General features: G+C 43.4%; 1 protein-coding gene across 2 annotated transcripts in view; it reads right to left on the bottom strand.

Moving 5' to 3' along the window:
• Positions 1 to 3698: 3698 nt before the first annotated feature.
• Positions 3699 to 13645, bottom strand: part of SEC13 (SEC13 homolog, nuclear pore and COPII coat complex component) — a 28792-nt gene continuing 18845 nt past the window's right edge. For both annotated transcript variants that reach the window (XM_046639666.1, XM_046639658.1), the window contains exons 8-9: positions 13235 to 13381; positions 3699 to 4148 (exon numbers count right to left, since the gene is read on the bottom strand). In XM_046639666.1, the coding sequence (XP_046495622.1) occupies positions 4035 to 4148; positions 13235 to 13381 (261 nt within the window). In that variant the 3' untranslated portion in view covers positions 3699 to 4034. The remainder of the gene's footprint in view (positions 4149 to 13234; positions 13382 to 13645) is intronic.

Below are 13645 nucleotides of genomic sequence, written 5' to 3'. Positions count from 1 at the left end.
ATCTTCAGTACTGGCTTATTAGCTATAGTCTCTGCTTTATTCTTTTAGTGGTTGACCTAGGATTTACAAATACAAGTTCAACGTATCACAGTAGACATTCAACAAATATGATACCCCTTCATATATACTCTAAGACCCTTACAACAGACTTTCATTCTCTCACTTCCATTATTTGTGCTATTGTTGTCACACAGTTTATTTCTATGTAAATTATAAGCCCCACAATACACTTTAGTCAATATTTTTAGAGTGATTAAAGAAATGAAAAACAGAAGTCTTATATCTACTCGGATATTTGCTCTTTCTGATGCTCCTTATTCCTTGGTGTAGATACAAATTTTCACCTGGATTATTTTCCTTCTGCCTGAAGAACTTCCTTTGACATTTCTTGTAATGCAGCTCTGCTGGTGATCCATTCTTCTGTGTTTTATTTGGAAAAGTCTTTTTTTCACCTTCAGTTTTTAAAAGATATTTTCAGTAGGTACAGGATCCTAGGCTGGCGTTTTGTCCTCTCAGCCCTTCAGAGGTGTCCATTTCCTTGTGGTTTGCACAATTCGGATAAATGGCTGCCATTCTCGTATTTGTTCTTCTATGTGTAACATCTCTTTTTCTTTGGCTAATTTTATAATTTTTTTTATTTCACCAGTTTTATTGTGGGATATGTGTCTGTTTTAGTGTTTCTTATGCTTGGGGTTCTCTGATTTTCTTGGATCTGTAGGGTTATAGTTTTAATGCAATTTGGAGAAATCTTGGCTGTTGTTTTTCATGTATTTTTTCAGTCCCCTTTCTCCCTTAAAAGTTTTCTCCTTGGGACTCCAACTTACACACGTTTTACACTGAGACTGCCCCACAGGTCACAGCTGTTTGGCTAATTTTTTAGTCCTTTCTCCCTGTTTTAGTTTGTGTAGTTCCTATGTCTTCAGACTAACAGGTCTTTCTTACGCAGTGTCTAATCTGCTCTTACTCCCATCCAGTGTATTTTCCACTTCAGATATTGAATTCATTCCTAGAAATTCCATTTGCAACTTTTTTGTACCTCCCATTTTTCTTATGTTCATTTTCCTTTACATTCTTGAATATAACAGCTGTTTTTAAGGTCCTCATCTGCTAATTCCATGACCTCTCTCATTTCTGGGTCTGTGTCTATTAATTTTTTTCTCTCCTGGTTATGGGTCATATTTTCCTGCTTCTTTGCATGCCTGGTAAATTTGGGCTGGATGCTGGACATTGTGAATTTTATATTGTCAAGTGATGAATTTTGTTATTCCTTTAGAGTGTTAGGCTCTTATCTGGCACAAAGTGAAATTATTTGTGGGTCAGTTTGATCCTTTCAAAGCTTGCTTTTGAACCCCAGCGTAGCCTTTGCTCTAGACCTACTTTAAGATGTACTATTAAGGCACGATGGCATAATCTTTCTTAGGACTCTTCCCAATGCCCAGTGTGATTTTAGGTTGTTGCACTCTAGTTCTTGGGAACATGAACTACTTCCACGCCCCTCTGTGAGTTCCAGAAATTTTTTGTCTATTGCTTTCCAGGCACAGAGTTTCACCTTTCACATATGCAGGTTACTATTGTCAGACTCCAGGAGACCCTTCTGCAGATCTCAGGTGATTGCTCTCTCTGAGCAGCTCCCTCTTCTCTCTCTTCTTCATTCTAAGTTCTAGCTTAGCTTTCCTGCACTCTGTCGCTTTAACTCAGTGAGATCACTAGACTCTAGATTCTGTCTCCCTGCCCTTTGGCCTGGAAACTGCCTCTAGGCAGTAAGCTGGGGCAATTGCAGTCCTCCTCTCACTTGTTTCCCTCCTCCCAAACACTGCCTGCTGTCATATGTCTGAAAGCAGTTATTTCAGGTATTTTCTGTGGTTTTCTAGTTGTTTATGGTGTGAGGGAAACTCTTATAGCTCTTAATTCTTCATATGTGGAAGTGGAAATCTCCCTCTTAGTCTTTTTGTACTCACTTATAAATGAAAGCCTGTGAATCTTCTGATTTTGTCAGTTGTTCTCAACATTGGCTTGCTGAGTTTTCTATTCAGATGGTTATTCTTGGGTTACCTGGCTCATAGAACCCCCGAAACTCCTCATTTTCTTCCCAATGCTGATTCCACACAGGTTGTATGGCTATGGATGGTTTGGCCCTACTCCTTCATGTTCTAGGGTTCTAGGTAGTCCTGAGTGTCGTCCAGGGGTTCCTTTTGCTATCCTAGTTGCTTTGTTTTTGTGAAAGGATTAAAAAATTTTGTGGCTGCTACTTCCATCTTGCCCTAATGAGAACTTTCTATGCCTTTTAAATTATCCTTACATTTCATTTACCTCCAGAATATTTTAACTGATCCTCGGTGGTATCAGCTACAAAGAGAGCATGTAGGCAGGATCGTACTGACCTATCACCAACCCACTGTGTGACCCGGGACTAGTCCCTCCTCATTATTCATCCGTTGACAGTAGCAGGCACCGTAAAGCAGACCAGGCCTGTCCTTGGGGAGCACAGAGTTTGTCAGGGAAGGCAGACATGTATGCAGAGCGAACCAGAATTCATTGTAGTCCGTGTCCACTGAGAAGTATATGCAGAGGTGCCTTTCTGTTCTCATCTGAGTAACGGCAGGAAGTAAGCAGCAGTTTTCATACCGTTGTCTGAGAGCTTGGATCTTGCAGAATGACTTGGGAGGCTGGGTGGGCCGGGCCCTGGTCTCTCTATCCTCACTTCAACCAAAGCACTTCTACCTTTTCCCATTTTATGTATTACGATCTAAGATTTATTTCAAAACGGGTGTTGCTGGTGAAAACCAAAGAAAGGGTGGAGAGCAGGTAGAATAGGGGCCCACACTTACCTGTGCACAGTCCTGAGGTGAGTGGCCTGACCTTTCACCTAAGTGTGTTCCTGTAAAGGTCTGGTGTGAGCACCACCCCAGATGATGCCTCCTCCCTGATGCTACCTTGCACAGTACCAACTTCTGGGTTGAGATGGATCAGGACTCAAACACTGGCTTTTACCATGTGGCAGGGGACAACCCTGGGCAGGTCTTGTATCTTCTGGGCCAGTGTCCTCCTTGGTAAATTGGGTATATAGATCTACAGACGTTTGTTGTGTTGCTTAATGTGTGACAGACCCAAGTGTAGTGTTGAATCATAGCAAGTCTTAGTAAGTGGCAGCTCTTGTGACTGCTGAGTCGGGGGCGGGGGGCCAGCGCTGCTGCTGAGAGGTGACCCTTGGTTCAGGGTCCATGAGGACCAGAACCGTGTTCCTCAGCACAGGTCCCTCCTTTCACAGACAAGGTCAATAAACAATGAATCGTGCCCACTTTCCTGGCCCGTCTCTGAGCTACTGGTCTTTGGTTAATACTACCCTGCATTTTCATGGCGTTTTGTGGGTCGCCCCCATGCATCAGCTTACCTGAGTGGGGCAGTCTTTGAGTCTCATTCTCTAGAAGAGGATGTATACTCTGAGGATAAGTAGCAGAGCCAGGGCCACAGTTCCCGTCACTAAGGGCCAAGGCTAGTGCTCCGTGTACAGTGCTCTGGATAGTGCCTTCAGGATAAACTGGATCACAGGGATGCTTACACAGTGACAGGCCGGCTTTGTGTGGGGGGTTCTGCCAGGCCACCGAGGACCTGGGTCTTGGCGAATGTTGTTCTAGTATGTTGACGAGCAAGAGTCAAAATGAGCTTTTTAGGGAGGGCTTAGGATAATGTAGGAAGAATTATAAGCAATATGAGTTTATTTAATTACTTTGGAAACGAAACCCCGCAGATAATGCCTGAACCCAAAAGGTACATAAAAATGGCCAAAAAACAATAGACTTGAAGATCATTTTAAGTTTTTTCCTCATAACATGAACGCTTTCAGCTGGACAGTAAATTACAAACCTTATCAAGTCACGTTAAGGCAGATGATTAATCTGGTCACGTTTGTAACTATTCCTGGGCAGGTCATCTTGGTGGAGTTGGGAGCTCCTCCTCCTAGCTGTTTGGTTGGTTGGCCCAGGAAGGGGCAGTCCTGCAGTCAGCAGGTGAGGTGCCAGGCCCCACCTGTCTTGTCACTGCTCATTCTGCTGGCCCTCTGTGACTGAAGTGGACACAGAACCCTGGCCCTTGTTGACATCACTGATGCATACCCACTGCCCGTCGACAGACTCTTTCCACAGGGTCACCTGCAAGCCAGCACACACACAGCCTGTTATAGGTTTGTGCCCCTTACCTCTGCGGTCCTCATCTCACTGGGTCCTCTAATGAGGGCCAAGATCCCCATCAAGAACCACGGCCCACAGGCCTTATGGATAAACAGAGCACTGACCCTGGTTTCCCCACTGAAATCCCATCAAAACGGAAGGAATAAAAACCCACACAAAGGAGAGGAAAAGTAACATCATCAAGATGGTGACACAGGTTGTCCCTGATTTCACTCCTCCTCACAAGAACGACTAACAACTCTTCCTGGACACGACACCACTGAGAGAATCCTAGGACACGGGAGTGAGGCTGAAGCACCCCCTGCGCCATAGAGACCAAGACTGACTGCCTTAGAAGGTAAGAGGAACAGCTACACACTGACCACGCTGCCCTGTCCCTAGGCTGGCCCACCCGCTGAACCTGCGGTTCCTCCAGAGGGAAGAGAGCCCAGGGGTGACATCCAGCCCCATGGCATCGTGCGTCCTCACTTCGTGGGAGCCCCCACGATGACTTCACCCCAAGGGGATCACAGGCGGATCTGCAGGGCTCAACCACTGGGAATCTGATTGTGATGGGGAGGTGGGAGGGGCTTCCAACAACCAGTGCTCGGACCTTGTCAGGTGGAGTTCTGACTGCACAGCTCAAGTGCTAGTCCCAAGCAGCAGCCCTGCTCATCTGCAGAACCAAGTATGGGGCACAGTCTGACCGGGGAACTTGGCAGGGTGCAGGTCTGCCTAGTGTGTATCCACACATGCGGAGTTCTGCTGGCTCTGGAGCCCGCTCTGTTCATGCCTAGGCAGCAGAGCTGAGTCACAGCCCCACCTGCTGCCAAGTGTGGCCCTGGCCGCCTCTGACAAGAAGGGCCAGCAAGAACCCCTGCAAGCTGCATGACTCAGCAACTCTTGAGCTCAGAGGCAGGAAGGTGGGCAGAGCTGATGGCCTCCAGAGCAAAGCCAGTGGCCCTGATCAGCCAGGGAACGTGGGGCATGAGTTGGCTTGAGTCAAGAGCTCAAACAAAAAGCATTAGCCGCCTTAGAGCTGCTTCTCCCATGGTGCCTGGGAAGGGAAACTAATTCATAGCCCCACTTACTGCTGAACACTGCCTTCAGCCTGCCTGACCTGGGAACCTTACCAGAGCACATGGGAAGCTGCAGAGCCCCTCTGACAGCCCTGGTGCCAGTAGCACTGGAACAGAAAGCACAAACCTGTGGCTTCCCCTGCCTGCAGAGCAAAGCCAGTGGTGTCACCTGACCAGGATATTCAGTGTACACTCTTGCCTGATATGGGTCCCCAAATGAGCCGTGCAGGCTCTGGGTCCCTTCCCTGCCAGGGCAGGGAAAATAACTCATAGCCCCGCCTACTGCTGAGTAGAGTACTCAGTCCTGACCATCTAGTAAGCCTCACCAGAGAATCCGGGCAACCACAAGGCCCATCCTACAGCCACACTTGGGCAGGGAATCAAGCCAGCAGCCTTATCCAGCTGTTCTCAGCCAGTGGCACATCCCCCCACTCCTGACTTCAGAGCCCATCAGTTGCCTTGCCCCAAAACAGACCCTAACAGCAGGCCCACCTGCCGAAGGACATTATCAGCAGACATGTTCAGAAACCACACTGAGCTGACTGGTGAAGATCTGTCTCTGCCAAAGTGAGCCTGTGAAGTTGGGGAGAGGAGCCCACTGACTCCAGTGTGCAGACACCAGCACGAGGAGACAAGGGCCACAAAGAACCAGGTAAATGTGACACCACTAAAGACACTGACAAAGCTCTAATACCCGATCCCAAAGAAACAGAGATCTACAACTATCAGACAAAGAATTCATGATAATCTTCTTAAAGAAGTCTAGTGAACTACAAGGACACACAGATAGCTAAATGAAATTAGGAGAACAATGCATGAACGAAAAGTTTGACAAAGCAATACACCATAAGAAAAAATAAACAAATCTGAGAGCTGAAAAATACAAAAACTGAACTGAAGAATTCAACAGAGAGCTTCAAAAGCAGACTCGACCATGTAGAAAAAAGAATCAGCAACCTGAAAGATAGGACATTTGAAATTATCCAGTCAGAGGAACAAAAAGAAAAAAAGACTGAAAAAGGATGAAGAAAGCACACAGGGCTTATGGGACACAATGAAAAGAGACAATATTTGCATTATGGGAATTCCAGAAGGAGAAGAAAGGGCCAGAAAGTATATTTAAAGCAATAAAGGCTGAAAACTTCCCAAACCTGGGGAGAAAAATAGATATCCAGATCCAAGAGGCCAAAGGACCCCAAATAGGTTCAGTCCGAATAGGGCTACACCGAGACACATTATACAGGCAAACCTCAGAGATATTGCCAGCTTAGTTCCAGACCCGCTGCAATAAAGCAAATATCACAATAGAGCAAGTCATGTGAATTTTCTGGTTTCCTGGTGCACATAAAAGTTGTCTACACTATACTGCAATCTAAGTATGCAACAGCATCATGTCTAAAACACAATGTACATACATTAATTAAAAAATACTTTATTGCTAAAAAAATGCTAATCATCATCTGAGCCTTCAGTGAATGATAATCATTTTGCTGGTGGAGGGTCTTATAAAAAATGCAACATCTGGGGCCAGCCCAGTGGCACAGCAGTTGAGTTTGCATGTTTTGCTTCGGTGGCCCGGGGTTCACCAGTTTGGATCCCAGATGCAGACCTATGCACCACTTATCAAGCCATGCTGTGGCAGGCATCCCAAATATAAAATAGATGAAAATGGGCAGGGATTTTAGCTCAGGGCCAGTGTTCCTCAGCAAAAAGAGGAGGATTTCCTCAAGAAAAGGAGGGGGATTGGCAGCAGATGTTACCTCAGGGCTAATCTTCCTCAAAAAAAAAAAAAAAAAGCAGTATCTGTGATGCAAAATAAAGCAAAGAGCAATAAAATGAGGTCTACTTGTAATTAAACTGTCAAAAGTCACGGAAAGAATTTTAAAAGAAGCAAGTGAAAAGACTGAAGGGACATACATGAACCCCCCATGTATGTATATTTGAAATACTGAAAGAAAAGAACTGTCAACCAAAAATACTATACCTGGCAAAGCTGTCCTTCAGAAATGAAGGAGGGATAAAGCCTTTCCAAACACACAAAAGCTGAGGGAGTTCATTACCAACCAACCTACCTCACAAGAGATGCTAAAGGGAGTGCTTTGAGTGGAAGTAAAAGGACGCTAATTAACATCATAAAACATAAGAAGGCAGTGTAAAACTCACTGGTAATGACAAAAATATAGTCAAAATTGGATTCTGGAAAATGGTAATGTGGTGCATATAATTCACTTACATCTCTAGTTTAAAAATTAAAAAACAAATGTAAAAAACAACCATAACTACAATAATCTATTAGTTACACAATATAAAAAATATGTAAATTGTAATATCAATGACCTAAAAAAGTGAGGGGGAGGAGAAATAGAAGTGTAAAGCTTAGGAATTGTATTGACGTTAAGTTGTTATTAGTTTAAGATAGAATTATAATTTTAAGATGTTTTATGTAAGCCTCATGATAACCACAAGGGAAAAACTGTAATAATTACACAAAAGAACATGATAAAGAAGTCAAAGCAGGGGCTGTCCTGGTGGCACAGCAGTTAAGTTTGCATGTTCTGCTTCAGCAGCCAGGAGTTCACCGGTTCAGATCCTGGGCACGGACCTACACACTGCTTATCAAGCCATGCTGTGGTATGCATCCCACATATAAAATAGAGGAAGATGGGCACAGATGTTAAGATGGCCAATCTTCCTTAGCAAAAAGAAGAGGATTGGCGGTGGATGTTAGCTCAGGGCTAATCTTCCTCAAAAAAAAGGAAAAAAAAGAGACAACAGGGCAAAAATGGAGTCACTTGTGCTAAGCCCCACATCAGCCAATCAAGACTTAATACTTAACTGCAGCTTCAGTCTCCCCCAGGAATGAAATCTTAACCAGTCAGTCTAGAATTTCCTGGTCAGCACCAGTGAAGTCATCTGCCTGACAGACCCTTTTTGTCCCCTAAAGGAAGGTGACCTTGCCTGAAACAACGCACTCTTTCCCCCTCCTGCCTATGAAAGCCTTCCATTTTGTAGGCTCCTTGGAGCTCCTTTCTATTTGCTAGATGGGATACTGCCTGATTCATGGATCACTGAATAAAAATTAAATCTTCAAATTTACACAGTTGAATTTTGTTTTTTTTAACATATCACATTAATAGAATAAAAAAATCATATGATCATCTCAATAGATGCAGAAAAAGCATTGACAAAATTCAACATCTGTTCATGATAAAAACTCAACAAATGAGGTACAGAAGAAACATATCTCAACATAATAAAGGCCATGTATGACAAGTCTACAGCCAACATCACACTTAATGGTGAAAGGCTGAAAGCTTTTCCTCTAAGATCGGGAACAAGACAAGGGTACCCACTCCTGTTCAACGCAGCACAGGCAGTCCTAGCCGAAGCAATCAGACAAGAAAAATAAAAGACATCAGAATTGGAAAGGAAGAAGTAAAACTGTCTCTATTTGCTCATGACATGGTTTTATATACAGAAAATCCTAAAGACTCCTCCAAAAAAACTGTTAAATCTAATCAATGAATCCAGCAAAGTTGCAGGATACAAAATTAACATACAAAAATCAGTAGCATTTCTATACGCTAACAACAAATCATCTGAAAAGGAAATAAAGAAAATGATCCCATTTACAATAGCATCAAAAACAACAAAATACTTGGGAATAAACTTAACCAAGGAGGTGAACGATCTCTACTCTGAAAACTACAAGACATTGATGAAAGAAATCAAAGAAGGCACAAATAAATGGAAAGGGGTCCCATGTTCATGAACTGGGAGAATATTGTTAAAATGTCCACACTACCCAAAGCCATCTATAGATTCAAGGCAATCACGATCAAGATTCCAATGGCATTTTTTACGGAAGTAGGAAAAACAATCCTAAAATTTATATGAAACCAAAAAAGACTGTGAATAGCCTAAGCAATCCTGATAAAGAAGAACAAAATGGGAGGTATCACACTTCCCAATTTCAGGCTATACTATAAAGGTATAGTAACCAAAACAATATGGTACTGGCATGAAAACAGACAAATGGATCAATGGAACAGAACTGAAAGCCTAGAAATAAACTCAAGCATATATGGCCAACTGACATTTGTCAAGGAAGCCAAGAATACTCAATGGACAAAAGACAGTCTCTTCAATAAATGGTGCTGGGAAAACTGGATATTCACATGTAAAAGAATGGGACTAGACCTCTATCTTACACCATTCACAAAAATTAATTTGAAATACACTAAAGTCTTAAATGTTAAGACCTGAAACCATGAAACTCCTAAAAGAAAACAGGAAAAGGCTCTTTGATATGGGTCTTGGCAATGATTTTTTGGATATGACACCTAAAGCGCATACATCAAACTAAAAAATGAACAAGTGGGACCACGTCAAACTAAAAAACTTCTGCACAGCAAAAAAAAAAAGAAGAAACAAAACAAAACACCTACAGAATGGAAAAATATTTGCAAACGATGTATCTCATAAGTGGCTAATATCAAAATATATAAAAAAACTCATACAACTCAACAGCAAAAAAATAAGCAATCCAATTAAAAAATATGCAAAAGACCTGAAGAGACAATTTTCCAAAGAAGATACATGAAAGGTCAATAGGTCCATGAAAATATGCTCAACATCACTAGTCATCAGTGAAATGCAAATCAAACCCACAATGAGGTATCACCTCACAGCTGCTAGAATGGCCATCATCAAAAAGATAAGAGAGAACAAATGCTGATGAGGATGTGGAGAAAAGGGAACCCCTGTGCACTGTTGGTGGCATTGTAAACTGGTACAGCTGCTATGGAAAACGGTATGGAGGATGTCAAAAAATTAAAAATAGAACTTCCATATGGTCCAGCAACTCCACTTCTGGTAATATAGTCAAAGAAAATGAAAACACTAACTTGAAAAGATATCTGTACCCCCACGTTCACAACAGCATTACAATAGCCAAGACATGGCAACAACCTAAGTGTCCATCAATGGATGAATGGATAAAGAAGTTGTGGGGTGTGTGTAATGGAATACTATTTAGCCATAAAAAATGAGGAAATCCTGGGGCTGGCCCCGTGGCCGAGTGGTTAAGTTCGCGCACTCCGCAGCAGGCGGCCCAGTGTTTCGTTGGTTCGAATCCTGGGCGCGGACATGGCACTGCTCATCAGACCACGCTGAGGCAGCGTCCCACATGCCACAACTAGAAGAACCCACAACGAAGAATACACAACTATGTACCGGGGGGCTTTGGGGAGAAAAAGGAAAAAATAAAATCTTTAAAAAAAAAAAAAAATGAGGAAATCCTGACATTTGTGACATGAATGGACCTCAAGGGTATTATGCTAAGTGAAATGAGTCTGACAGAGAAAGACAAATACTGTATGATCTCACTTATATGTGGAATCTAAAGAAAAACAAAAAACAAAACACCCAAAAAACCAAACTCATAAAAAAAGGGATCAGACTTATGGTTACCAGACGTGAGGAGTCTGGGGAGGGAGAACAGGAAAAAGGTGCAAACTTCCAGTTACAAGAGAAATAAACATTAGGGATGTAATGTGCAGCATGTGACTATAGCTAGCACTGCTGTACAATATATGAAACTCACTCAGTAAATCCTGAGAGTTCTCATCACAAGGAAAAAAAGTTTTTTTCTTTTTTTGCTTTCTCTTTATTTTATCTATATGAGATGATGGATCATTTCACAATTTATGTAAGTCAAAGCACTATGTTTGTACACTTTAAACTATACAGTGATGTATGTCAACTATATCCCAACAAAACTGGGAAAAAAACACAAAAAAGGAATATGAGTAAGAGCAGCTGAGAGATGGCAAGGCTGTGACTAATAGTGACGTAACACAATAATAATGACGTAAACACGGATGCTGTTTTAACCAAGCTGACACAGCTTCAGTGAGAGGACATGGGGTGGCACAGAGCAGTGGTTCTCCAAGTGTGCTCCCTACACCGGCACATCCACATCCCCTGTGAGCTTATCAAAACTGCACATTTCGGGTCCCAGCCCAGACCCACTGATTCACAAGCTCTGCGGGCAGAGTTGGCAATCTGTATTTTAACAAGTTTAACAATGCTAAAGTTGAGAATTGTGGTGGAGGTGGGCAAGAGATCAATAAGTATGCTGTTTCTCCAGTGAAGTTAACAGTGAAAGAAACAGCTAAGAGTTGAAAAGGTCTGCCCCTGGAGAGTGAAAATTAGGAGACTGCATTAAAAAAAATTATAATAAAAACTACCTAAAGCTATGTACATATATTAATTTGACAAAAAACCACAAATATGGATTTTAAGAACTCCTGCTTCAGGGACAGATTTTTTCACTAAACATGCACTGTGCAGAATGCTCTGGACTGAAAACATACTAAGTCCGTTAGCAAAGAAATGCTATGGAGAAAGCACAAGTTCCTTTGTAGGAAACAGGCTTGTAAAGAAGAATAAGAAACATAAAGGCATAGTGACAGCAGAGCCCGAACGTGGCATGTACAACCTGGCACTTGCTCACAAGTTAGTAAACATTACTGCAGGGCAACCTCAGGCAAGTCAGGTCCCTTGGCCTGTCCTGGGTGCCACCAAACCTGAGTTCTAGTCCTCACCCTGGCACTCACTAGAAATAAAGAAGGCTGGATTAGCTGTCCTCTGAAGGTCATTCCAGCTCCAAAATTCTATGGTTTTGAGATGGGGTCTGCTGGATCTTTCTAGGACCACTGTACATGAAAGGGCCCCTAGGCTGGATAAAAGTGGCCTGCGGAGGGTCTCAAAGAGATTATTACTTGTACACCCATGTGCATAGAAGCATTTTTCACAACAGCCAAAAGGTGGAAGCACCCCAGTATCCATCAATGGAGGAATGGATAAGCAGAATGTAGTATAATGGAGTATCATTCAGCCTTAAAAAGGAAGGAAACTATGACACATGTTACAACATAAATGACCTACAACACAGATGAGGACACTATGCTGAGTGAAATAAGCCAGTCACAAAAAGACGAATACTGTATGAATACATGAGCTCCCTAGAGTAGTCAGATTCCTAGAGACAGAAATTGGCATGGTGGCTGCCAGGGGGGAGGGGAGGGGGCACGAGCAGTTGTTGTTTAAGGGGTAGAGAGTTTCAGTTGGGGCAGATGAAAAAGTTCTGGAGATGGATGGTGGGATGGCTGCACAACAGTGTGAACGTGCTTAATGCCACTGAACTGTGCACTTAAAAACGGCGATGAGGGTACATTTTATGTCAGGTGTATTTACCACAGTTAAAAACCCCACAAAGCTGCCTACAGAAAGGAAGAAGTAACAAGCCACCACCATCTGCCCTGCTGACTCCACTAAGGCAGAGGGCCCCTAACTTTCAAAGGCAGTGGTCACGATGAGTTTTCAAGTACATCTGGCTCTGTTGCTATCGCCCTGTGCTGGTCTTTGTTTTACTAAGTTTTCCAGCAGCCACTTGGGCTCCATGTTCCTTCCTTTGTATCGTTCATAGCATAACAGGAAGAGGTACACAGTTGGTGTATAATAAGTACTCACGAATTGTACTGAGTTTTAAAAATATGCTGCTTAGGTGTTTTGGACCCCCCCGTCCCCCCTCTTTTTGCTTTTGTTTGAGTTTTCCTGTTGACTTACTTTTTGGGCAGAGCTAATTGATGTCATCAAGATGAGGTCGTCAAATGGCTAGTGGGATGGGCTAAGCGGCTTTGGATTTAACTTGGGCCTGATTATTGGCTCTGCCACCTAACAGCTTTGTGACCCCTATGCAAGTCTCATCGCCTCTGTGTGCTTCTTTCCTATCTGTAAAAGGGGGACATGCATCTCTCAGGGAACTGTAAGATTTAATGATGTAACTGAGACATGCTCTAAACGCAGTCCTCGTTAGGGTTCCTTCCAAGCCCCCCATTAGATGGGAAATTCAACTGAACTCGCTACTTGGCAAGGTAAAGACAAACAGGGCCCTGTCCACCAGGTCATGGAAATGGGGTGTACCTTATTGTCTCCGCCCGAGACGGCCAGGATGTTGGCTGTGATGGACCAGCTCACGTGCCACACAACATCGTTGAACTTGTGTAGCAGTTTGGGGGACCACGTATTGCCCGAGGCATCGTCACAGGTCCAAATGAACACACGACCATCCTGGGAAAAGACAGACTCGAGTCAGGAGACGGGGGCAGGGATCCTGCACTGGTGATAGCCTCTCAATCCGGAGCCGTACTGGACCTCTGCAGGAACAGGGTGGGGCTTCAGTGCAAAGCACAGCCTGTGTGTCCACAGCACTGACGACCAATTTCCAGCCCAGAACCCTTGCTTTTATCCCTTTACCCTGGGAACACACTCCTTGGTTCCTTTCCTCAAATTGGTTTCAGGCATGGACTTTGTCTGCATTGCTACCTCTCAAAT

The sequence above is a fragment of the Equus quagga genome, chromosome 1, assembly GCF_021613505.1.
Source record: "Equus quagga isolate Etosha38 chromosome 1, UCLA_HA_Equagga_1.0, whole genome shotgun sequence".
NCBI classification, from domain to species: Eukaryota; Metazoa; Chordata; class Mammalia; order Perissodactyla; family Equidae; genus Equus; species Equus quagga.
Note: the sequence above shows the minus strand (reverse complement) of the source record. Positions and strands in the feature narration are given on the sequence as shown.